The 27,964-nt window shown below is 38.3% G+C and overlaps 1 protein-coding gene across 1 annotated transcript in view; it reads right to left on the reverse strand.

Moving 5' to 3' along the window:
• The window catches only part of MEI4 (meiotic double-stranded break formation protein 4), a 169,442-nt gene that overhangs the window by 57,755 nt on the left and 83,723 nt on the right, over positions 1-27,964 (reverse strand). The window contains exon 3 of the mRNA XM_075554039.1: positions 9,376-9,507. Within this exon, the coding sequence (XP_075410154.1) occupies positions 9,376-9,507 (132 nt within the window). The remainder of the gene's footprint in view (positions 1-9,375; positions 9,508-27,964) is intronic.

Raw genomic sequence — 27,964 nt, forward strand, 5'->3', positions numbered from 1 at the left:
TGGATGTATGGATTGTGATGAGAATTGTACGAGCACCCAATAAAATGATTTAAAGAAAAAAATCTAAGTGCCACTGAATTAAAAACACCTCAGTAATCAATAGACATTTTTAAATGCCTCAAATTTAGAGAAATTAATGTTTAAAATAAGTGACTGTGTTTCTAATCATCACAATCAGATTAATAAAATGCCTCATATAAAAAAGAAATAATACATGAACATAACAAAAAGTTGAAATGATATAAAAGATAAAAAGACAGACACAGAATTGTAAGAAACATAAAAAGTGTGAAGAAAATTAGAATGTAGTGAAATCAGAAAAGAATGATAAAATAACTGAAATTCTAATGCAAACACAAAATGAACTCACTGCCCTTTAGTTGGATCTGACTCATAGTAACCCTATATAGGATTGCTAGGCTTTGTAAACTAAGATGTCACTGATAACATACATAGTAATATTATATGTATATGACAGTAAATACAGTGTGGTATGTCTGTTGTATAATTTAGATTTTTTAATAATAAACATATACCCACTGCTATTGTCAATTTCAGCACATAGGCGTGCTATGTGGCAGAGTAGAATGGGCCCCATGGGTTTCCAATGTTGCCATCTATGTTCATGTGTGCTGTCACAGCTGTCTCTTACAGATGGAGCCAAGCACTTTAATAACTGTCCCACTGGGACTCCTTTACCAAATGTCTCTCACGGAGGCGGAGTTGATTCTGACTCACAGGGACGCTAGGATACAGTAGAACCAGCCGTAAGGGTTTCTGAGACTGTGAATCTGTACAGGAGTAGGAAGCCTCATCTTGGCTAATGGTTTTAAACTGCTGTCCTTTTGGTTAGCAGCCCATACTTTACCCACTATGAGACCATGGCTCCCTACCAAATGCCTAGTTTCTGCTTATTTATTAAGTATTTTTATTTACTCCAAAATTTTAAAAAATATGTGCAGTGAAGACCACTGAAGTGGTTAAAAAACAAACAAACTTCTCTAGCCCTCCACTATGGGGAAAATTAACCACAGTGCACTTGTGCATTGCTAGAAGGCTTCTGTTAGGTTTTACAGGTTGTGAGAGATGTTTTTCTGTGACTCTTCGATGCAGATGGAGAGCTTCTTTCTGCTTGCAGATATAAAATTAAACAGAAATCCCAAATCTAAATTTTAAGTCACTTAGTTATCACCAAAATACTCAAGGGAATGATTAATATTATGGTTCACAAAGTTAAGAATAGTGACTGTGTCAACGAGATGACCCGCAAAAACAAACTCACGAGTTATTCCAACAAGCATCCATAATGCTGCTGTGCTCTGTGTGGACATTGCTCTGTGTGACCCTTGAAACTAAACCGGTAACATGGCCAGATAATTGAACCTGCTGAGGGGTGAGCACCCATACACCACAGGTTGAACTGGGTGACTTGCTCAGATTTTGAGTCAACTTCGTGAGGACAACAAAACCTACACTTACCACTAAAAATGATTACATGTGACTGCGTAAGTAGGATAAGAGGATCAGAAGTCACTTTCTAAAGCCCCTAAGCTAGTTAGCAGTGGAGCTTTAGAGCCCAGGTTGCCAACTTCAACTATGTACTTGCTTCACACCATCTGACTCATTCTACTATACGTAAGCAAGTCAGGATCAAATCAGTGATTAGTTAAAAAGGTGGGTCAATCATTTTTAAGATGAAAATAATCATAAATTTTCATATCATCAGCACTGGCATGACCTTTTCCAGAAAGGTTTGTGAAATTAGAACAAAGTAGCTACTAAAATATTATTCACAAATATTTGGTTAGATTTCTCCTTGATTCGGTTCTTCTAATGCAGGCCCATTACTAAAAGTAACATTTAATGAAAATACCATATGCATAAGGAGCATTATGCAAACTAAATATTTTATTGATGGGCAAAAATTTTACATTTGAAATAAAATAAAACAAAATACCTTGTTATTTACCCAGGATTAATATTTTCTTCAGTAAAATGATCTAAGAAGAAACTATACTGCAGAACTCTTATGACCTGGTTTTGTTTTAAATAGCACTAACGTCATTCAACCATAAAGCATTTATCTGAAATAAACACAATATCCAAAACTGCAAAGTAAGGCTTTGTGTTTCTTTTTTAAAAATTCACATCCAGCTATTCTACAATTTATGCTAGTTAATTTTGTGAATCTCAGCCTTGAAACAGATGAAAATGAGATGTGCTTTGTCTCTTGAATTCTTCAGGTTTATAGTTTTTTGTTATGTTTTCTACTCCCTTCTTATTACAAGACCTTTTGCTAATTGCTCCTTTTATTTTGGAGTCTCTCAATCTTGGATTGATTCCATATAATTTTGGATTTCTTTGTGAAGAAAATTTAGTTTTACAACTATTCAAGGATAAATTTAACTGAAATTATGTATGGAAACCCATGAACAGGATTCCATGAACTGCCTCCCTAAATTGAGTCTTGCGATGTTTGCCTTTGGGGACTAAAGATCAGCACCGTTTAGAGACTTCTTCTCTATTGAAACCATTATTCCATATCTTATATATCTTTGGTATAAAAAATCTTTACAGTTTGAGACATCGATGTGATGTTTTTACCTAGTTGAACATTGAGAAAATGCTAAAAAAATGAGCTGGCAAATTCCTTCTATCTTCTGGAAGAAATGGAATAGAATTGGTAATATTTATTCTTTATATATTTGGTAGAATTCACATAGTTAATTTATTATTTTTTAATTTTACATAATTTGGGCTTACTGCCTCTTGCTTTTTCAGTTTCTTAGATGACTCAGACCTCTGTTCATTACTAGCATGAATATTTACTGCTAAAAATGTCCTTAGACTCCCTTTCTTAGGTGTATCCCAGAGACTTTGATGTCACATCTTCTTTTAGTTGAATATATTTTCTAATTTCTTCAGAGACTTAATCTTTGATCCACAGGTTTATAAATATGCTGTTGAATTTCCAAATGTCAATTTTTATAGATACCTTTCTGTTACAATTATTGGCTAAATTAGCTGTGGTTAAGAGAACAGCCTCTGTATTATTTCAGATCTTGCTAGGATCTGTCTTATAGTTCAAAAAAAGGTTGGCCTTAGTGACTATCTCTCATGCATTTGAAATCACTCTGTATTTTGCTAATGTTAGGCCATGTGTTCTAGAAATGAAAAGTAGGTAAAACTATTTCTTCAGCTTTTATAGCTCATGCTTGATTTACTTTATAATTATGCTATTACTGAGGACCAGTTTCCAAACCTTCTCCTCTAATCGTGGATTTACACATTTCTTTGAGTAGTGTTAATCTGTTTTATCCCGGGTATTTTGGAACTGGGGGTATTTTTCAGGGGCACACAGTGGACCTTTTGGTCCTTATGTAATGTCTTTTCTTTATTCCTAATGACTTTTCTCATTAAGGAGATCTATTTTTGCTTATAAAAACAGACATTCCAGCTTTACCTGCTTTAATGTTTGTACAATATGCATTTTTTCAATTCCTCTACTTTTCGCTTAAAGTTTCTTACCATAAAGCTGTTTTTAAAAATTGCAGTATTACTATTGCAGCTGCTGTTTTTAAGTCACTTGAACTTGATGTGCTTACTGCTCAGACTGGATTTACTTCTGCCATTGTTTGTGTGTGGCTGTCCCTTCTTTAGCCTCACCCTCTTCGAGTGCCCCTTCCCCAGCTTCTTTGAGTCACTAATTAGCTTTAATCTGCCATTTTAATTGTTATTATTAGTTTTTAAAAGACGTTTTTTTAAATTCTAGTTGTTTGTTGTAGATATTTTTCTAAATTTTATGAGTATGTTTAGAGTTAATATATTTCATTTCAAATAGAAGACTTAATACTATGCAAACATCTGGACCATTCTCTTGTCATTTACTCCAAATAATGATACAATCTCTGCTTTGGGGAATCATAGGTTTCAAGGAATATAATAGAACTCAGGTACGTATCATTCTTTCACTCTTCCTTAATTACATTTCCAGGAGCCCTGATGGCTACTGGTTAAGCCTTGGACTGAGACCCGCAAGGACAGGGCTTTCTACTCCCATAAAGAACTATAGTCTTGGAAACTCACAGGGACAGTGCTAACCTGTCCTAGAAGGTCACTATGAATCAGCAGCTATTTGATAGCAGTGAGTGTGAATGAGCTAGCTTTTTGTGCTAGTTGAACAAAAAGTTTCTCTTAAGAGGAAACATTATGGAAAACATGTAATCATATAGACATCTTGAGGTCAATAATTTATTGGGGGGATTTTAAAGCATTGTTCCATCTATAACCAATAATTATTTTAATACAATATACACCAGTAAAGGAGAAAACTACACAGAATCTGGGAATATGCAATGCATTATTAGGAATTTCTCATCTTAGCCTTTGCTACGCAAAGCAAAATGGAACAGGAAAAGTCCATGTGCAGGGTCCATGGTCTTCATATTTTACACTCTGAGTGTAGTTTGAGGCAAAGCCTTTCTCTGGTGGAGTGAGTGCTGACAGGGTTAGGTAGGATCTTACATCTTAGATATGATCAGAGTATGCACAATTAAAAACAATTGGTTTTCCTTCTCAACTAGGTCAGCTGCTTATTGCTCAAGGCTATGATTATTTATTCCTTTATATATTAACAAGCTTATTTGTTGCTGTATTTTGGCCCAATATAGAAATTGTTTTTGAAAATATATGTATAAACTCATTTCAAATTCAGTGTTTTAATTATATGTTCTATATTTATAAGTGAGTTGCTTATCTTTTATTTTTTTCTTGAAAAGGAAAAAATTTCTAAGGTAAAACTGTTTACTGATGAGGATCTTTTCAGCTAGTATGGTTTTCTTCCAATTTTAAAATGGATTTTTTCATGTATATATTTCAGCTACTCTTATTTTTTAGGTTTCTTTAATACACATACTATGAGCATGTGTATAGTACTCTAAATTCAGATTTCAACCCATCCTTATCAATATTCCACAAAACCATTATTCATTTCTATTCACTTGGCTACTCTCACTAAAAACATTGTGATGAGCTACAGGTGTGAACTGAATTTAAGGAGAAAACTATGTGTTGAATGGCAACTGAAAACAGAGGTTTCATCTATAATCTGCTTTTTTTTATATACTAAAAGTTTTCTCTCAGATTTTTTTAAAATTAGAAATATTTTTCAACATGAAAATATTTTAAACTGCAAGAAAATTAGACCTAGAGTATACATAATATAAAATTAACACATTCATATTTTCTCCTATTTACCTCAGTGTCTGTATTTCTAAAAAAAATTTAGGAAAAAAAGGCTATTCTAGAATGCCGTATATGTATAAATTGTTTACATACAATTTTCAAATATGACATATTTAGTTATATTTTTCCTTGGACCCTTCATACCTCCCTTTTAGCTAACATGATGCTTTCAAAATCTGTCAAGGTTAATAACAAAGATCTAATTTACTTAAGTTGCTAGGCCATTAATTTATAATTAACTGATCTACAACACTCCACTTTAATATGCCACGTCCAGCCATATTTTAGTGGAAACTTATGCTATTTCTGACAGAAAATATTGCATAGTTTACCCACCAGTACTCAGGAGATCAGTAATGCAGGGAGAAAACCAGCTTTGTTTCTATAACTGAGGCCCTATTTTGCCACTACTAATCCTTCCCCTTTGTTTCAAACACTCACAGTTCAGTCACAGGCAATTAGCAATACATCTTGATGACATATTTGATCCATTTGAGACAGTGGTTGGTGTAAAAATCTGAGTAGTAGATGTATGAACTGATCTATTTTTTAATTTATACATTTTTGCATATTCTACACCATATAAAATATAGACTGCTTTTATTGTTAAACACTTTAAAATAAATCCAGCTTGTCATTTACAGCCATGCAATAGACATACAAATACAACTTATTTCCTTTGCTCATTTTAATACATTTGCTTCTCCTATTTCATCTTACCTTTGGGTCACTATTCTCTAATACAATGATCTCACCATCCCCCCTTTCCATTTATTTCTTAGATTTAAAAAGAAATTCCCATTATCTGTCTCAAGTTCTAGTTTCATATTTCTATCTGCCTACATTTAGATAACTTAAATCTCTCCTGAATGAAACATGCTCAAACTCAACTGATGTCTGACCACAAGCAAGGCCCTTCTCATTCACCTAATTACTCTTAGCTGTACACTCCTTGTTTGTCCACACGTTCTCTTCCTCCTTCACATTCGCTCTCTTTTTGTTCAAGCTTTCAAAGTTTCCATATTTCTCCTTATCCATTATCTCGTCTTACCCCCAAATAATCTCTGCTGCTGCTGCTGATATGATGAGATTGACTAAATCAAATTATTTAGGATGAAAAACCATAAAAGTGCATTTTTTCTATACTTCGTTGTCAATAGAGTTCTGAATTATCTGACGTAAGTAAAGGGATTCACAAACATTTGAGGTTGAAATAGTCACATATGAGGGAGGCTGAGGATGGGGCATGCATTCTGCTGAGTACATTGTGGCAGGATTTAACCTTTTTCCAGAGGCTGCAAATGTCACACTAATTTCTTGATTCAGCTACCAGGTCAGTTGAGCAGTTCAGTTTTAACTCTACTTAAGATCTTTCAAGTCCAATCAGGCAACGGCAAAGGTTTTACCTAGTCGATCCCATGGGGAAAAGACGGCCCTTCCCAGGTCCCACTGGATGCCCAGGGAGTTCTAGTGCAGGGCTCAGCTCCCTGTGCCTGCGGCACGCCATGCTCCTGCACAAATCTACACGCCTCATCCAAGCGTCTCAACCTGAAGGCTTCCTAAGGAGGAAGAGCAGCTACTTCTGGCCTCTATCCCCTTCTGCTTGCATTGAACAGAGGAGGTTAAGCTGTCTACTGTTAAGAAAGCTCACAGTTTTCTTGTTCTTATATAATGATATACATGCATTGAAAGGTTGCTTAAGAGGATGAAAAGGGCAATTTTTATAAAGCACCACATTTTAAAGGTCCCAGATTATTTTGATTATTATGATGATTAAAATGATTATTTTTATGATTATTTTGATTGTTGTTATTGCTATTATTATAATGACTATTATTTCAATGTGATATAGGAAATAAACAACTCAGCTGCAATTATGGCTTTAGCATATGCTTTCTTTGTTAAACATTTACCCATTCCAAGTTTTAGTTTATAAATTAGGTAAAGTGTACACCTATTTTATGGGATGACTGTAATGATTACACAGAAATATGACAATGGACAATTTGGTGTTATTTTCCTAACAGCCTCATTTCACACACTGCTTCTGTCCTGAATGCCGAGACCGCACCTTGTCTCTGCAGCACCCCGTGCATATCGCACACACAGTATGTGCCTGTGTCTTTTGCATCTTCAAGTTCCCCATTCAAGCTGTTGCTTTGGAGTTATGTTTTTCAGAAATTCCTAATCTAACCTTGCTCAGTTCCATTAGCGTTAGAACTCCTACAACAACAAGCCTCATGCAATTTAGGGATTCATTTCCCCCAATTAGTTTGTCACTCACGCTTCTCTCCAAATGGACTGAGCTTCTTGAGAGGAGTGAAACTGACCATCTCTCTCACTTGCTCTTTTTTGTAAAGAACTCTTAAACAGAGTTTAGCATTTATGAGTGATATAAAAACTGCTAATTTAGTACATGATATACTATGGCATACACTAAATTCAATTATACTCGAATTACAAATGGAATCTGTGATTAACACTTTCATAACCAAATTATTTTCTGCTTTCAAAATTTTGTTGATATCATCTGTTTTCAGTAATAAAAGGCATGAATAAATCAAGAGACACTCCTAAAATATGAATATGGATATTGATATAATGTGGGACATATAAATGCAAAGTGGATCTGGTGGTAGTACTGGTGGTGTGAGACCTATTTCTTCAGGTTTATGAAGTTACACAGGGTTTTTCTAGGTGGTATGTATTAAAACAGCTACCCAAGAACCTGAGAGGCTGACAATGCTGGTGGGTACTGTATATCCCAGAGATCAGGAAAAAGTTAAAAGAAAACTTCTGTGTCTGGTTTTGGTTAAATTACAACCTGTCAGTTTGTCATACAGTGGTGACTTGTGTGTTAATCTGAAGCTATAAGCTATGCATTGGCATTTGTGAAACCAGATGAGGTTTTCTACTCCCATAAAGAATTACAGTCCTGGAAATACACAAAGACCCTGTATGCTATCAGAATTGACTCGACAGCAGTGAATGTTTATCTATCTATCTATACACACAGACACACATATATATATAATAAATCTGTTGTGTATATATTATTTATGTATATACAATGAATATATATTTATAATATCTACAATATACATATTATCTATATTATAAGTATAATAGGTTATATATTATATATTATAGTTACGTATAATGCATTTGTTGTGTAAATAATGTTTTTTTACTTAATAAATACAAATTAAATGTATATACATAATTTTTCGGTTTTCCAAAACATTCTTACCTGTATCTCATGCATTTAACTGTGCTTTTAATAATATCATAGAATATGAAGACTTGACAAAGTGAACTCATATAATAAACCAGTACCAACATTTAAAGATGGGGATGAGTTACCTCAACATATTTGTCAGCAATGATGTGTAAAGTGTAAGCTCAGGTAAACAGGCTTAAAGTATTAGTTTTCAACTCTGACTACATAGTAGAATCACCTGGCCAAGTTTAAAAATGCCAACCCCTATGGTTCTAACCCAGGGGACCGTATCTAATAAGGTCGGCGTGTGGCCTGACAATGTGAACCTTCCAGTCAGCCAAAGGATTCTCATGCGCATCAAAGGATGGGAACCAACAGACTAGAAGCTACTTGACATTTAGCATCTTCTCCAACTTACTTTTCTCTGACTGCTTTGCCTTAGGACACACTGTACCATTTACCTAGGCATTTCTCTTCTGTCACCAATGTCATTTTTGGTATATGTATACAAGTAATAGCAATAAGATGGTTTGTTTTGCAAAGTATTTCCTGAAAGTACTTTTTTGTCATATCACTGGGCAGAAGAGTATTTGCATATATTATAAACCAAATCTATTGTCAGTAAATTGATTCTGATTTGTAATCACACTGTAGGACAGTCCTGCCTCATAAGATTTCGAAGGTTGTAACTTTTATGGGAGCAGATTGCCACATCTTTTTTTGGCTGGTGGCTGGTGGGTTAGAACCAATTACGTTTTGGTTAGCAGATGGTCACTTAATCATTCAACCACCAGCATTTCTGCTGAAGTGCTACTTAAGAGTTTAGCAAAGCAAGATAGTGTGAAGGAGGAAAAAAAGTCCTATGGTGATATTAATTGTACATGATAGCTACAATTTCAAATCATAAGTACCTGACTGATAGTTTCCAGGTCATCGGCAAAGTTGTTTACTTCTGTTAGAAGTAGAGATACAAGAGATTTTCTCAGTAAGCTGCAACTTCCCAGTGTTACCAAATTCTGAGAAATATAATGCTGCACCTGAAACTATAAATAAAAATCAGTGAGTATCTACTTTCTATCAAGTCAGGTCCAAATACTTTAGTGGTCATTTTCTAAGATTTTTAGCCATGATGTTAAAACTGTTAGGAACACACAAAGGTGTCAAGCATAAATGTGATTCTGCTTCAAGCAAATTATGCAATAGCTAGATTACAATAATATAGGTGATATGATTTTCAACATATAATTTGAGACATATAATATAGATAAAAGAGATATTTTAGCTAAAATATCAAGGGAAGACATAGCAGGGCAGGCTATAAAAAATGTCTAAGGCTGAAAATCATGATGGGAGCAGATAGCCTCATCTTTCTGCTGTGGGTCAACTGGTGGGTTTGAACCGATACTCTTTCTGCTAGCACTCCAGTGTTTAACTGATTGCACCATCAGAGCTCCCTAGAATAAACAAAGGAGCGGAGACGACCGGACTATTTGGTGCTTACTCCACACAAGTATACCATCTCTGGATATAAAACGGAGAGAAGAAATCCAATGACGTCTTTTGGGAGAGGTACTGGTGTTCTGTGAACTTCATCTTCACACTGAAGTTGGGCATGTGGGAACGACAAATATAGTGAGAGGAGCTTTAAGGCACTGCATGGTCTGCGTATTAGAGGACGTAGAAGCCGAAGGATCAGTATACGGATTGAGTAAGTACGGTGAGAGAATACAAATCTGACACCCACCTTTCCTGATTTTAAACCATGCAGGTTCCTGTGTTCTGTTGGCACAGCTACCTCTTGATCCATGTGCAAGTTAAGCACAGCACAATGAAGTGTTTTGGAATTCCCTTTGTCCTCAAGAATATCTATAGTTTATTATGATCTACACAGTTGAATGCCTTGGTATAGTCAATAAAACAAGTAAACATCTTTCTGGCATTCTCTGCTTTCAGCCAAGATCCATCTGATGTCAGCAATGGTATCTTGTTCCATGTTCTGAATCTGGTCTGAACTTCTGGCAGTTCCCTGTAAATGTCCTGATACAGTTTGTTGGATGATCTTACAAAAATGCTATATCCATGATATTGTTCTATGATTTGTGTGTCTGTTGGGTTATCTCTTTTGAATGGATACAAACATGGATCTTCCAGGCAGTTGGTCAAGTAGCTGTCTTCCAAATGTCCTGGCATAGATGAGAGACTGCTTCCAGTAGGTCATCTGTTTGCTGACACATTTGAGTGGGTATTCCATCAACTCTTGGAGCCATGTTTTTGGTTAATGCTTTCAGTACAACTTAAGCAACTTGTTTCTTGCTTTTATGAACTTGCTCAGATGCTCACTCTGGAAATAGCTGCATGCTGACTAGTTCTTCCTGGCGCAGTTTAGCTGCATGCTGACTAGTTCTTCCTGGCGCAGTTTAGCTGCATGCTGACTAGTTCTTCCTGGCGCAGTTTAGCTGCATGCTGACTAGCTCTTCCTGGCGCAGTTTAGCTGCATGCTGACTAGTTCTTCCTGGCGCAGTTTAGCTGCATGCTGACTAGTTCTTCCTGGCGCAGTTTAGCTGCATGCTGACTAGTTCTTCCTGGCGCAGTTTAGCTGCATGCTGACTAGCTCTTCCTGGCGCAGTTTAGCTGCATGCTGACTAGTTCTTCCTGGCGCAGTTTAGCTGCATGCTGACTAGTTCTTCCTGGCGCAGTTTAGCTGCATGCTGACTAGTTCTTCCTGGCGCAGTTTAGCTGCATGCTGACTAGCTCTTCCTGGCGCAGTTTAGCTGCATGCTGACTAGTTCTTCCTGGCGCAGTTTAGCTGCATGCTGACTAGTTCTTCCTGGCGCAGTTTAGCTGCATGCTGACTAGTTCTTCCTGGCGCAGTTTAGCTGCATGCTGACTAGCTCTTCCTGGCGCAGTTTAGCTGCATGCTGACTAGTTCTTCCTGGCGCAGTTTAGCTGCATGCTGACTAGTTCTTCCTGGCGCAGTTTAGCTGCATGCTGACTAGTTCTTCCTGGCGCAGTTTAGCTGCATGCTGACTAGCTCTTCCTGGCGCAGTTTAGCTGCATGCTGACTAGTTCTTCCTGGCGCAGTTTAGCTGCATGCTGACTAGTTCTTCCTGGCGCAGTTTAGCTGCATGCTGACTAGTTCTTCCTGGCGCAGTTTAGCTGCATGCTGACTAGTTCTTCCTGGCGCAGTTTAGCTGCATGCTGACTAGCTCTTCCTGGCGCAGTTTAGCTGCATGCTGACTAGCTCTTCCTGGCGCAGTTTAGCTGCATGCTGACTAGCTCTTCCTGGCGCAGTTTAGCTGCATGCTGACTAGCTCTTCCTGGCGCAGTTTAGCTGCATGCTGACTAGTTCTTCCTGGCGCAGTTTAGCTGCATGCTGACTAGCTCTTCCTGGCGCAGTTTAGCTGCATGCTGACTAGTTCTTCCTGGCGCAGTTTAGCTGCATGCTGACTAGCTCTTCCTGGCGCAGTTTAGCTGCATGCTGACTAGTTCTTCCTGGCGCAGTTTAGCTGCATGCTGACTAGTTCTTCCTGGCGCGGTGACTCTGCATCTTTCCATCTTCTTTGGATGCTTCCTGCAGCATTCAATATTTTGTCCATAGAATCTTTCACTATTGAAACCAGGCTTAATTTTTTTCATGAGTTCCATCAGTTTAAGATATGCTGAGCGTGTTCTTTGTTTCTGGTTTTCTAATTCTAGGCCTTTGCACATTTCATTGTAATAGTTTACTGGTCTCAAATTACCATATAAAAGTTTCTGTTCCTTGACTTCATCCTATCTTCCATGTACTTTAGCTACTCTTTGATTAAGAGCAAGTTTCAGAATCTCTTCTGATATCCACTTTTACCTTTTCTTTCTTTTCTCTCTTTCTAATGACCTTTGTTTTCTTCATGAATGATAATCTTGATGTCCTCTCACAGTTCATCAGATCTTCAGTCATTAGTGTTCAATGAGGCAAATCGGTTCTTGAGATGAACCAAGGTCCTATTTTGGCTCTTGTGCACTTGTTTTGTTTTTTTTTTCAGCTGTGACCTAAAATTATATATGAGCAATTGAGGTCTGTTCCCGTCAGCCCCTGTGTTCCGTCTGGAGAAGTCCATGTGTATAGTCACCTTTTGTATTGTTGACAAAATGTATTTGCTATGAATAAGTCACTGGTCTGCCAAAATTCTATCATGCAGTCTCTAGCTTCATTTCTATCACTAAAGACCATACTTTCCAACTATTTTTCCTCCTATTTCCAATTTTTGCATTAAAGTCCCTAAAAATTATTAATGCATCTTGATTGCAAATTTGATTAGTTTCAAACTGAAGAATATAGTAGAATTCTTCAATTTCTTCATCACTATACAAACCATTAATGTGATGGTTTGTATAGAACTTTGAGTAATAGTTATCTGATTGGATTTCAATGAAGGCAGATAGATATAATCCTGTAACAGACAGCGTTATATTTCAATATTGGTTTTTCAATGTTCCTTTTGGCAATGAATACAATGCCATTCCTCTTAATTGTTACTCCTGACATAGTATACCATATGATTTTATGATTCAGAATGGCCAACATCAGTCCATTTCAGCTAATGCCTAGAATACTGATCTTTACGTGCTCCATTTTATTTTTGATAAGTTCCAATTTTCCTAGATTTATACTTAGTACAAACTAAGTTCCAACTGTTAAAATTTTAGAGCTGTTCTTCTCAGGTTGAGTTGTGCCCCATCAGAAAATGAAACTTCAGAAGGCTTTACTCTCAAAGGCTTCAATATATTCATGTCACCATGCCTGAGTATTCATTGAAAATGCCGCTCCTCCTCAGTCACATTTCAAGGGCCTTCTGACTCGAGGGACCCATCCTCTAGCACTATCTCTGGCAATGTCCTACTTCTAATTCAGTAGGTTTCCAGTATATCTTACACTGTTTTGAAGCTACGCATAGGGTTTTTTGGGACTCCTGCCTCCAAAGTGCGCACCTGATTACTTCTCTGTAGTCTATTCTTAGTCAGGAGACTCCTGAGACCTGTTCACATTGGGTGACCCTGCTGGCATTTGAAATACCAGTGACATAGCTTCCAGCATCACAGAGACGCATAAGCCACCACAGTACAACAAAGTGACAGACAAGCGGAGTACAACTCCCTTAATCAGTTCACAGGCCCAATGCAATTGGAAGGGAATTTTCTTGGGCTTATGGCCTATATAAGTTGACACTGGGAAAACTAGCTCATTTCTTACTTGTCTGGATCTTGCATCTTTCTAATGGACCTCTGGTTATTTGGACTTGAGGCAATGGCCTGCCATATTGTCTGACCCTAGGAACGATCAGACGTCGGTCATACGCCTGTGACCTTGACTCTGCAGCTATGAGCCTGATCTGTTGACTATGGTCTTAATGCTTCCAGGTTTGGCTTCCTGATTACTGGGTTCATCAGCCACGGCAGTCAGAAAAAGTCTCTAGCTTAACAACTGACTTTTAGACTGAGTAGATAGAACTCTGGAACAACTGTGTTAATCACTGTCATGATATAAACTTCCATATATATGATATAAACATATATATTTTATATATATATATATCTCACTGGCTTTGCTTCTTTAGAGAACCCAGCCTAACACAGAGAGTCTGAATGTTCATACAAAGGCAGAAAAATCACTCATCATTTAATAAACTAAAAAGGAGATGAGAGAGAGAGAGCGAATAAACCCTATCCCATAATCATTAGAAGACTATTTGACTATTAATCACATAACGATTTGAACAACTCATAGCTGGGATTTCATTAAGTTTAGCCTTCAATATATGTGGAAGAAAGGAGTATTCATGGAGTCTTTATAAACAAAGAAAACTCAGATACTTCTTTGCTCTATATGAGCTTAAATGATTTTATGAAGACATTGCATTTACATATGAAATGTTCAAATAAAAGTCTTAATTTTTTTAAAAAAAAGTTTAAACTAGAGAATACTACCTCTGTGCCCTTTAGGATAAATATTTAACTGTAGATATATCTCAAATTGAAATTTTAACAATAAAATTTAAACGTTAATCAATGAAAACAAGAAAAGTGAGATTATAGATAGGAAAACAAATCTCTATTATCTGCATATGCATGTGTAGTTCTTAATAAAAATCTTATATATCAGTATATCAGTATTAACACTACATGTGCATCAAGCTATTACTACAGGATATCATAGTTACTTATCATCACTATTTCTCAAAATATGAGCGGCTAAGAAATATAGCCTTCAAGCACCTCAGTACTGCTTATTAGGTTTCACATTATGTTTGTACTTAGAACTATGTTTAATTTTGTATCTAATCTCTAAAATATCTTCTCTTCAGTTTCCCATCAGTGTTTTACTTTTTTACTTGTCTCTCTTCTTAGTGTTTATTTAGGGGTTATTTTTAAAGTAAAGGAAAAGTTTACAGTAAAAGTAAAGGGTCTTAGGAAGAGGTCATGAACTGATTAGTCTGAATCGGACACATTTGCCTGCTCTGGAGCCCAGCACTATTGAAATTTAAATCCAGCTCGAAAGTTTATTAACTGGTATCAGAAACTTGACCTTTTATACCTTAGCATCTTCATCTGGTATATAGTTATTATAATAGAACTCGCTTCATAAAGTATTCATACATTTAAACTAGAATGAGAAAATGCTTAACATAGTGGCAGGTTATTAGTAAGTGTACACAGTAAGTGTTATTCCACCTGGAGATTATAACATAAAAGCATTGGTTATATTGGCAGTGGTGTTAGGTGTGACCCAGTCAGCTCTTCACTCAGTTTAACTCATCACGACAACAGAACACATTGCTCAGTGCTGCACTCTCTCCAGACTTATGCTGGAGCTCATGGTTGCAGCCCCTTTTGTCAACTAATCTCAGGACGGTCTTCATTTGCACTGGCCCTTCCTTTAACCAGGAATGATGTCCTTCTCCAGAGACTGATCTCTCTCTCTCCTTGCTTCAAAGAGCATTCTGGCTATCCTTCCTCTAAGATAGACATGTTTGGTTTTACAGTACTTTCAAGATTCTCTGCAAATATCATAATTCAAATACATCAAGTCTTCACCAGTCTTCTTAATTCATAGTCCAACTTTCACATGTATACGATGAGATGGAAAATCCCAAGGCTTGTGTCTTCAAAGTGATGTATTCATTCTTTAGCATTTTAAAGAGGTCGTGTGCAGCAGATTTTCCCAGCTCAATATGCCATCTGGAGCATTGACTGGAAATCCTATTAAATAAAAGCTTTGACTATTTCGACCTTTTCTCTGTTTATCATAATATTATTTACTGGTTCCGTTGTGAGGATTTTATTTTTCTTTACACTGAATTGCAACCCATACCCAAGATTGTATTCATTGATCTTAATAATCAAGACATTAGTCTGCTTGGTTTCAGCACACTGAAGATTATTACTGAGCTTTCCTCCAATCCTGATGCCAATCGTTCATTTAATCCACTTTCTCAACATACAGATTCTACACGCTCCAAATGAAGTGCTCTGGATTCTCCACTTTTCGCAATGTCAGTCACAGTTTTCTATGGTCCACAGAGCTGAATGCCTTTGTCTACTCAATACAACAGAAGCTCTTTCTGATTTTATCTGCTTTCCGTCCTGATCTCTCTGATGTCAGCAGAGCAATCACTTGGATCTAGTTTGAATTTCTGATGGCTCCTTGTCAATATACTGCTCCATCAGATTTTGAATTATCTTCAGCAAAAATTTACTTTCCTGTAATATTGATGATAAAACTGTTTGATACCACCTTCTGTTGGTTTGTCTTCTTTGGAATAGGCACAAATATGGATCTTTTCTAGGCAACTGGTCAGGCAGCACTGGGAGTACTTACTGAGTTTGCTGAAACTTTTCAATCGGTAGTCTGCCCAGACCTGATATTGAACATTCCTTAATGCATTCAATACAGCTCGGACGTCTTTTGGCTCCTCCTGTATCACTCAGTATTTTGTCTATAAAATCCTTCAATGTTTCAACTCTAGGCTTAATTGTTTTCTTCAGTTGCTTCAGCTTGATAGAGGCTTAAAATGTTCTTCCAGTTTGGCATTCTGACTTAAAGGGTTTCTGACACTCATTATAACATTTTACTTTATCTTTTCAAGCTGCCTTGAACATTTTTCTGTTCAGCTTTTTTGATGTCATCATTTCTTTGATTTGCTTTAGCTGCTCCATGTTTAAGAGCAAGTTTCAGAGATGCTTCTGACATACACTTTGGTCTTTTCTTTCTTTCCTGTATTTTAGATGACCTTTTGTTTCTCATGTATAATGCTCTTGATGTCATTCCACAGCTTATTCAGTCTTCAGTCATTAACGTTCAATTCATCAGATCTGTTTTTTAGATCATGTATAAGCTTTGTATCATAAAGTATGCACACACACTTTTTTTATAAAACAACTTTATCACCGTCAAAGGACTCTCCATTACACTTAATACTTTTGTCAAATCTGAGACTCCATTTTTGGGAAACATTTTAAAGCTATCTGTTTGGATGGCTGACAGCACCTCCTTCCTTTTGTCCTGAACCTCTTCTATGTCGTCACACTGCTGTCCTTTCCCGTCCCTCTTCATTCTCAGACACAACAAAGAAGTCCCATGGATCGAGGTCAGGTGAGTAAGGTACATGGGGCAAGAGAAGTATGCTGTTTTTTTGCCAAACCTGGAGCACCGGAATGGCTGCATGAGCGGGTGCATTTTTGTGGTGGAAAAACCAGTCCCCCAGTCTGCCACAAATCAGGCCTTTTTTGTCACAGACTGTTACGCAATCTTTTCAGAACCTCTAAATAGAAAACACTATTCCTCTTACATCACTATTCCTCTTACATCAAAAAAATAAATGAGCTTTGAGTTTTGGGGGTCACCCACTCATATAGATATATCAAGACAGTATTCCAGCCCAATCCAACTCAAGTCCATAATCCCGATATGCTAGTTCAAGTCCTTCTTCAGACTCACAGAGTTGGGTAGCCCACATGGGGCCACCCCTCATGGCAGGCAGAATTCCAGAAAAGAAAAAGGTGACATGGCAGGGAAAGGAGCAGTTCCAAGAGTCTCTGTCTCATACAAAGACCACAGCCCCAAGAAGCTGTCAGTAGCTACCTCTCCATTGTCCAGTTTGACTCCACCGTGAGTCAGGAGTGTCTGGTTGACATAAAATCATCCACTACCGCAGACACTCTCTAAAATTGGGCAGGAACTATTCAAGGTTACATTTTGGCTCTCAAGGAATTGTTTTGATTTTTTCTAGCTTCTACTTGAGCTTGCATTATGAATAACTGAAGGCCTGTTCCCCAGTCAACCTCTAGTCTTATTTCAGATGGTGACATTAAACTTCTCCAAGCTGTCTTTCAAATAAATATAGTTCTTTTGATTCCACTGATTTACAACTGATGAAGCCATATGTACAGTTATTGTTATGTTGAATAAAAGGTACCTGCAATGAAGAGTCATGGGTTTTGCAAAAATTTTTCATTCAATTTGCAATTTTGATTCCATCACCAAGGCCATATTTTCCAACTACCGCTCCTTCTTTTTCCAATTTTTGCATTCCAATGACCAGTAATTACCAATGCTTATTGATTGTATGCCTGATCTAGTTCAACCTGAAGTAGGTAACATTCTTTATTTTTTGCTTTAATGATTAATAATAGTTGTATTACCTGTTCTTTCTTGTAGACATATAGATGTTATCCTATCACTACAGCACTGTACTTGAAGCGACATCTTGCAAAATTCTTTGTAACGAGGAGTGCAAGGCCACTCCCCTTGAATGGAATCGTAAACCATAAGTCTGCTTCAAAACTCTCTTTACGGATCCATTTCAACTCATCAATGCCTGGGGTTTTTATTTTCATGCATTCCATTTAATTTGTGACAATGTCTAATATTCTTTGTACAATCCAAGTTCTGATTACTAGTGGATTTCTGCACCTGTTTCTTCTTATTTGGAGTTTTACTCTATAGGCAGATGAAGGTCCTGAAAATTGTTCTAGCCACATTACTCAGCTTGAGTCTACTTTTAGAAGCCAGCTCTTCTGTAGTAGTATATTAAGTGCCTTTCGACCTTAGCTCCTTATCTTCTGGTACTGTAGTAGATAGTGTTCCACTGTTACTCACACATTTTTCAGGTGTTGAACCCTCAGACATGGATGGCCTATTCCTTCTTCCTACTCTGCCCTTAGATACTTGCCACAGAAGCTTGTTCATCACGAGTTCTTGAAATTTGGGTGGCAGAGCTTTCAGCACCACATCCACACATAGGCCACTACAGTCTGACAAACTGAATTTAATCCACAAACTCTGACAAGTAAACACTATAAATTAAGTATTTTTCTTGAGTTAAAAAGAAATACCATTAAATGACACTTCTAAGACAATTTCCCCGCAGAGAGCTGTTCCTTGTTATAACTATTGATTATTACTGTCTCCCTAAAATGACTGAAAACCATACAGAGGAAAAAGTACATAATCATCAGTGTTGTTAAAAGTTCTGTGACCATTAGTATAAAAATAGTTTCTATTCTTCCTTGCACTTCAATTGGCCCCCCGCCCTTCTGTAAATACAGTGTAACTGTTTAGAGCATATGACCCTGGAAGTCAGAACTGCCAAGGATACAGGTGAGCCTGCCCTGGGAGAAACTCCAAGGCCTTATTTAGCCTCCAGTTTTCACCGATCTTCCTGAGTTGCAGAGAGTGGAGAGCTAGAAATTATTTTCCTAATACTCCTCTACAGTTAGGACTCTGGAGATAATTTGAGAACTATCAATCAGAAGTACATTTTTAAGACCAAGATTTCAAACTGATTCAGGGATCAAGAGAAACAGGATACAGGTTGTGATAGGTAGGTTTATTGTGCCAACCTGGCCAATAGACACATGTGGGACTAATACGGTTGCAGTTTAATTGAAGGGCAAAGAGATAAATGGCTGGGTGAGACTCGCCTGTCTGTTTCTTGCTCTCTGCTGATCAGACCAGTGTGCGGCTGCCTTAGCTAGTTTTCTGCCTCAACTTGCGAGCTACACTACCTGTGGGACACCCAACCCATGGTTGTGTCGCTATAGTATGAGATTCCTTCGAGACCTGTCATCTGGCTGACTGTTGGTGACCTGCCCTGCTCTTTTTTATTGCCTGTGGCCGAAATGCCTATATTGCTGTACAGAGACTCAGCTGCCTGCTTCCTGACTTGCACCCGGCAGCCACGGTGAGTTGAAAGACTGCCAGTATGTTAAGTATCTCATGGAAGTGAGTTGAACTGAGCCCTCTGTACTGCTCTGTGAACTAATGAGCTGTTTATTTCATTGTGTTCTTTCTATCTGTCTGTCTGTCTGTCTATCTATCTGTCTATCTATCTGTCTATCTATCTGTCTGTCTGTCTGTCTGTCTGTCTGTCTGTCTAATCAAATCCTAAGTGTCCTGGTTTTGTTTCTTAGAAAACCCTGTGTAACACACAGGTCAGGCACTTTGCTGGTACAGACTGTGGCAGCTGTAGTATAATTCTGACTCAATCACACATGTTGGAGAATTCTTAATTATATTGGTTCTCAATCACAGCAGAAGCAGCAGTTACCTTAATGTCCTGTGGCTCATGCAAACATTCCTGTAAACAGATTTCTCTGATCTATTTCCCTGGGGGGTTCACAGAACTTAGTGTCACATTAAAGTCCCAAGATATTCAGGGCTGGTCCACAGCAGACAGACTGTACTGCTCCACATCCATGTGCATGTGCTTCAAACACATTTCCTGTGCTGAAGAGGCTAAATCTGTATTTCTAAATCTCTCTTTCAAAAAAACATTTTGACTACATTAGAAATTCCTAATCATACTTTTTTTCTGGGAAATAGTTGCTTGAGGTAAATCTTTGTTTTTCTAAACATTTTATTAGGGGCTCATACAACTCTTATCACAACTGGGGAGTGGCAAGCCTGGTAGGGAATGATCAAAGGTAAAGTTAAGTAAAGAAGAGGTATAGCTGTAACCCAGGTGGGGACTGAGCATGATAGTGGGGCAGGGGGAAGGTCAAGGGGAACGGAGGGGGGAGCTAGGAGACGGGAGGCATTTATAGAGGTCTGGACAAAGACACGTACATGCAAATATATGTGTGGGGATGGGGAAATGGATATGTGTGTCTATATTTATAGGTTTGGTGTTGAGGCGGTGGAGGGACCTTGGGCCTCTGCTCGGGTACTCCCTCAACGCATGGATGCTTTCTTCTGTTGAGTTGGCATTCTGTGATGCTCACCCTCCTGACACAGCTGCCAAAGCCAAAGCAGGTGAACAAGTAAATGTGGTGACGAAAGCTGATGGTGCCCGGCTATCAAAAGAGATAGTGTCTGAGGTAAATCTTTGTTGTAGGGCAATCCTTGTGAATAATCAGGTTTGTGGCAGATGCAGCAGGATTCTGGAATGGCTATGGAGGTGAAGTGTTAATGATTGAAGTATCCTCCCCCTCCTAATACATACTGAATGATTTCAAACTATGAACTCTTTTAAACAGAACAGGTGGCAAAGACACCACTTCATCAGTTTGCATTATGTGAAATGGCCAGATAGGGGTCCAGCATAATTCTTAAAAGGCAATAGTCTTATTAACTAGTAGGGCTTTTGTTCTAACAATATAAACCTCTTGCATGCAGAAAAATGAAAATTTCTTAAAGGTCATAATTTGTTAGAATCTACAGAAACAGTTTAGTAGGTGTGCCATAGACTGCCAGAAGAAAAAATAAATATCTTAGAAGAAGTATAGTCAGAATGACCTTAGAAGTGAGAATTAAACGACTTTGTCTCTCACATACTTGGGCCCTGAGAATACGCCATTCTCTGGAGAATGGCATCATGCGTGGTGAGAGGGGGAGTTAGGGGCGCACCGTGAGATGGGCTAACACAGTGCTGCAACAATGGCTCAAACACAGCGATGATTGTGAGAACAGTGCACAACTGGGAAGTGTTTCCTCCCATTTTAGCTATGCGTTAGCGCCAACAAAACGACAGCTAAGAACAAGAATCATAACAAAAAGGTGTTTTCTAGAAGAAGGCAGAGTTGAAAAAAGGCGAAACTCCTAGTTTGGTCCATTAGAAAAAAAGTGAATTTAGACAAGTCCCATGCTTTTTGGGGGGAAAGCAAAGCATAAGAGGCATTCAAGCAAGGAAGTATAGCATAGGAAAAATATTGTTTGAAAATCATAACTTACTTGTACAGAGAAAATCTCAATTCTGACGATGGATTGAAGATTTGAAAAGGCTTATAATGCAGGGCTGAGCAAAGAATCTAAGAGGCCGAACTATATGAATAATATGGAATCAAGATTAGAAGAAAGCTAGTAACAACCTGTAGAACACAGATGACAACCTTGCTTGCTGAAAGTGAGGTCCTGAAGCACTTGCTGATGAAAAATCAAAGTGTTCAATATGGAATACAGTACAATGTAAATAAATCAAAATACTCATAACTGGAAGAATAGGTAACATTATGATAAATGGAGGAAAGAATGAAATTGTAAGGATTTTATTTTGCTAGTATCCAAATGGATACAGCAGTCAAGATCAAATGACACTGCATTGGGTAAATCTGCTGCACAAGAGCTCTTTAAAATATTGAAGAACAAGGATGTTACTTTGAGGATTAAGGTACACTTGGCTTAAACCGTGGTACTTTCAATTGCTTGTAAAAGTTGGACATTGAAAAAGGAAGATGAAAGAAGAGGTGAGCACACAATGATAAGAGATTTTGTTCTTTAATGCCTGGTAACTGATCCCTTCAGCACCTTGTGATCTAAAAGGCTGGTGTGCTTCTTCCACGTGGGCTTTGCTGCTTCTGTGCTAGATGGCCGCTTATTTACCTTCAAGCCTTTAAGACCCCAGATGCTATATCTTTTCACAGCTGGCCACCATCAGCTTTCTTCACCACATTTGCTTATTCACCGGCTTTGTCTTTGGCGATTGTGTCATTGTGTCAGGAAGATGAGCATGATGGATTGCCAGTTTAATAGAACAACCTGTTCTAGCAGGAAGGACTTGAATGGAGGCCCAACGTCCATCTGCTACCTTAATACTAAACCTATAAATGCACATAGATCTATGATACATTTATATATTATTTATATTTTAAAGTTATATATTTATACATAATTTATTATCTAAATATATATTATAAACGTAAATATATAAATATATTTAAATATGTACATGCCTTTATTTAGACCTCTATAAATGCTCTTTGCCTCCTAGCACTTTCCTCTATTTTCTTTTGCTTTCCTCTTGTCTCACTATCAGGCTCAGCCTTCATTTGGGTCTCAGCAATTCCTCTAGGTTACATTACCCTTGGTCACACCCTACCAGGCCTCCTACACTCACCTCACCACCGATTTGGATCACTTGTTGTTCCCTTTTCCATGGGTTTCTTAAATCCATTTCCTATGCTCACCTCCCCAATACGATCGCTGAAGACAAATGTGTGCAAAAGCAAATATGGAGAAGAAAGCTGATGTTGCCCAGCTATCAAGATATAGCATCTGGGGTCTTAAAGGCTTTAAGGTAAACAAGTGGCCATCAAGCTGAGAAGCAACAAAGCCCACATGGGAAAAGCACACCAGCCTGTATGATCACAAGGTGTCGAAGGGATTGGGTATTAGGCATCAAAGAACAAAAAAATCATATCATTGTGAATGAAGGGGAATGGGGAGTGGGGACCCAAAGCCCATCTTTAGGCAGCTGGACACCCCCTTACAGAAGGGTCTCTGGGGAGGAGATGAGCCAGTCAGGGTGCAGGGTAGCATCGATGAAACATACAACTTTCCTCTAGTTCCAAAATGCTTCCTCCCCACCAACCGCACTATCATGATCCCAATTCTACCTTACAAATCTGGCTAGACCAGAGAATGTACATCGGTACAGAGAGGAACTGGAAATACAAGGAATTCAGGACGGATGATCCCTTCAGAACCAGTGGTGAGAGTGGCGATGCCAGAGTGAGGTGGAAAGGGGCAACTGATTATAAGGATCTACATATAACCTCCTCTCTGGGGGATGGGCAATAGAAAAGTGGGTGAAGGGAGATGTTGGACAGTATAAGATATGACAAAATAATAATTTCTAAACTATCAAGGGTTCCGGGGGGGCGGGGACTTAGGAGGAAGGGAGAGAAAATAAGCTGGTGCCAGGGGCTTAAGTGGAGAGCAAATTTTTGAGAATGATGAGGGCAACAAATGTACAAATGTGCTTTATACAATTGATGTATGTATGGATTGTGGTAAGAGCTGTATGAATCCCCAATAAAATGATTTAAAATGGGAAAAAAATATTTGATGCTTTTGAATTATGATGTTGGTGAAGAATGTTTAAAGTACAACGAATTGCCAAAAGAATAAATACATTTGTTTTGAAAGAAACACAGCTAGAATGCTCCTTAGGAGCACGGATGTCAAACTATGTCTGACACACTTTTGTTTCATGAACATATTATCAGAAGAGATCAGTCGCTGGAAAAGGACGTTTCTCTTGGTAAAGTGGAAGGGCCGTGAACACAGAGAAGACTTTGATGAGACGTACTGACTCAGTGGCTACTTAGCAAGTGGACTCAAACTTAGCAAGTGCGAGGCTGGCCCAGGACTGGGCCGTGTTTCATTCTGTTGTATATGTGGTCCCCATGAGTTGGAAGGGACTCTAAGGCACCTAACCGCAACAACAATGCAGGGCCCAGACATAGGGAAATAAGGCAGAAACCCAATTTCCATGCCAATTGGCTAAGACACAAAGCAGCCTTACCGGGACTACAACATGGTGCCAGTAATTCTAGAAGCACAGCGATTACACAATAGAATTGCTCAGAGCTATTAAAACCATACCACGGGATAAGTGGGAGCCTAGACGTGAGGAGATCTATATACAGAAGGAGTCCATTGATCACAGGTGGAATATGTATAAGGAGCAAAATAAAACTGTTTGCTGGACCGAAAAGGTATCAGCATGTGTTATGCCATTACTAAATAAACAAAACTTTAAAGAATGCATTACGGTTAGAACAAGGAGAGTAAAGAAGGGGCGGCCTCATCATGAAAATGATGTAGAGTTTAAATATGGCAAATAAGGAGAAAGTATATTTGACTACCATCTTCTCCATTCAGGGAACTACACTTCAAGCTTGAAATAATAAAAGAAATCACTATCAAGCAGAAATAGAGGCTCACATTCAGTAAGAGAGGCTCTAGCTACTTAGAAGACATTCAAAAGTTTCAAGGGTTTTATCCTAGAATAGTCCTGGCTCTTTTAGATGTGATTAGTGATTTATTCATGTAAATCTTTGAGATATAGACAAAAAATCAGTTAAAGAATGGAAATGGGAAAGTGATGTATGAATTTTAAAACATATGAAAATAGACATTTCAAACCAGAGATCCATCTGTGGGGGAATAGGCCAATTGTAGAGCATTCTGCTATGCAGTAAATACAAAGAACATACAGAGGAAAGCACATCAAATATGAAATAATGTTGAAACACCCAATTTTAATACCTTTCTTATTATAATAAATTATACAAAATCAGAAAACAAAAAATATTTTGTTTCCAACAAAGCCTCGCCTCATGGCTGCTTGCCGCATTTTCTTCTCATTGAAATTGGGGCCTCTCAGCAAGCTTTTTCCCATCTATGCCCTCAGAGCTAACTCTCCTTTGAGGAAGCAGCTGTGCCCCAAGTAGTATTTAAGTGCCGTACAACCTAAGTGGCTCACCTTCTGACAATCTGTATGACAGTGCTCTGTTGGCATCCAGCATTATTTTAGATAAAGTTCCACAGCTATTCATAAAGTTTGTGCTGGCTCATTCCTAAACATCCCCACTACTCCCCCACCCCTGCTGTCGATTGCCAGGGTCTTCAATGTAGTCTGTCCTGCCCTAGTTTGGAAGTACCTTGGAAACCTGAGAACACTGAGCTGACAGGCAGATGGAAGAAATACAATAAAGAGCACAAGAATTTGAGGCAGAGTGCTAAAAAAAGTACATATTCCAACGTCAGGAGATCGGTAATATCTGCACAGTCGTTGGTCCTATGATCACATTTTAAATAATTTAGACAATGAAATTGTAGACGATTCAACAATAGGCGAGACAGTGCTATGAGCTGCAAAATCACAATTCAAGTGAACTTTATAAATCATAACAGGGAGCTCTAAGTGAAAACAAAGTTATGCTATTTAAGTTCCTATAACTGATTTTAAAAGAAGCCCAGTTTGGCCGATCAAACCTATCACAGCCTCTCTCTGAGAGAAAGGTGAGAGAGAGAGAGAGAGAAGAGCGTGCTACCATAAGATTCAAAGCCTTGGAAGCCAGACAGGGCAGTCTATTCTAATAAGGTGACAAGAAATTTGACTTGCTGGCCATGGGTATTGGGTTTGGGTTTTGACCTATGAACTGTTGCACAAACAGTTAAATGCTTGGCTGCTAACAAAAGAGCCGGCCCTTTGAGCCCATCCAGCAGTGCTACAAGAGAAAGACGTGGCAAATCTGCTTCCACTAAGATTACAGCCAAGGATAATCTAGGAGGCAATTCATTATTGTCATAGAGTGATTCCAAGTAACATCAACCATAATCTATTCAAAACAAGATTCTAAAAGACAGATTTTAAATCTATTTTATCTGTGCTATATATTAAGATTTGTGTCAAGAAAAACATTGGGACTATACAAGTCTCCAAAAAGAAACTTGGGTTACCTTTTGAAAGGTTTTCATATTACCAACCAGGTATTTCATATAAACAGGGCCATGGGGCAGGTAGTAGTTTAAGTCTTTCTCCATCAGGAAATGACTTGTTCTACCAATATAGCAGTACTGGGAAATCTGGGGAGCCTACCCAACACGTTTACAACAGCCATCTGCCCCTGTGCTGCGTGGATTGAGCTTATTTGTGACTGACTTCTCAAATGTAGTAGACTGGCAAGCCAAGATTCCTTTTTCCTTATCATTTGGGATGATGTAACATTTGAGTGGATGTGAAAAGAAATAATAATAAAAGTACAGTCTGACGTGTGCTCACAGATGTAATGGGGCCATATTCCTTCCCATTTCATCAAAATAGCTTATATTCTTGTGCCATGGGCATTTATTTAAATATGTAAGTGCATTGCTATTATCAAGGACAACAAATCACAAATTCACATGATCGATAGAAAGGAAACCTGTGGGGCAGGTCTACTCTGTCCTATAGGGAATCTCCGAGTTGGAACCAATTCGGTGACCATTTGTTTTGCTGGATGGAGCTAGAGGCACTATACTGGTTTTCAGTTGAAATCTAGGAAATGTTGTTTTTAAATATGTAACTTTGACATATAAGGTATTTAATCATCTTTTACTAGGTGAACAAGTGGTAGAGATGTGTTAGACTTAAGTATAGATATTCAAAATGCTGCAACATTTACTTTTACGTCTGCGATATCATGACATCTCACTCCCAAAATGAAACCAACTATGCAGCATTAAGGAGCCCGGGGGATGTGGCGGGTGATGTGTTGGGCTGCTGACTACAGGGTTAGCAGCTCGAACCCACCAACTGCTCGAGGGAGAAAGACGGGGCATTCTGCTCCTGTAAAAATATACAGAAACCCGCTGGTGGCAGTTCCACTCTGTCCCGTAGGGTAGCAATGGGTCGCAGTCCACTGGATGTGGGTGAGTTTGGTTTTTGGATGCAAGAAGAGGAACTGTGCCAGCGCCTTTTGTCTAAGTCAGTTTCATTTCGTATCCTAGCAACAATGATATTGATATGTTCCCATTTTTGAAAATGCAGAGATTAAGCCCCAAAATTTTATTGTCACCAGGTAAGTGGTATAGCTTAGTTTAGTCCTATACCCAGATGTTGCCTTTTTAAAATTACTTTATTGGGGGCTCATACAAATCATCACAATCCATACATACATCAATTGTGTAAAGCACACTTGTACATTCGTTGCTCTCATCATCCTCAAAACAATTGCTTTCCACTTGGGCTCTTGGAATCAGCTCATTTTTCATTTTTCCCTTCCCTCCCACTCCCCCCCCCTTGATAACTTATATCTTATTATTATTATTATTTTGTCATATCTTACACTGCCCAACGTCTCCCTTCACCCACTTTTCTGTTGTCCATCCCCCAGGGAGGAGGTTATCTGTAGTAAGTCTATTATTTTTCACCTAGTGAATTATAAATTATAAAGGACATGCACTATAACAGGGCAGGGAAGTGGCACTGCCAGTCCATGGTCTCAAACATCTTAACAAGCGCAGCACACATCTTCAGACGTGCAGCAAAAGCAGACGCAGTTCAAGTAAGAGAACGCAATTATCAGCCTCTCCCTGGAAAGGAAGTGTAAACAGTCCATTCTCACTATTCACAGTGGTTGCAGTCTGTAGAGTAACAGGAACGCCCAATTCACAAATACTGAATCATTGCTCCTGAGGGAAATAGATGCTTCAAGTCACTGTAAAACTCTAGTCACGATATTTTTGCCAACCGATTA

Source organism: Tenrec ecaudatus, chromosome 7, assembly GCF_050624435.1.
Source record: "Tenrec ecaudatus isolate mTenEca1 chromosome 7, mTenEca1.hap1, whole genome shotgun sequence".
Taxonomy (NCBI): domain Eukaryota; kingdom Metazoa; phylum Chordata; class Mammalia; order Afrosoricida; family Tenrecidae; genus Tenrec; species Tenrec ecaudatus.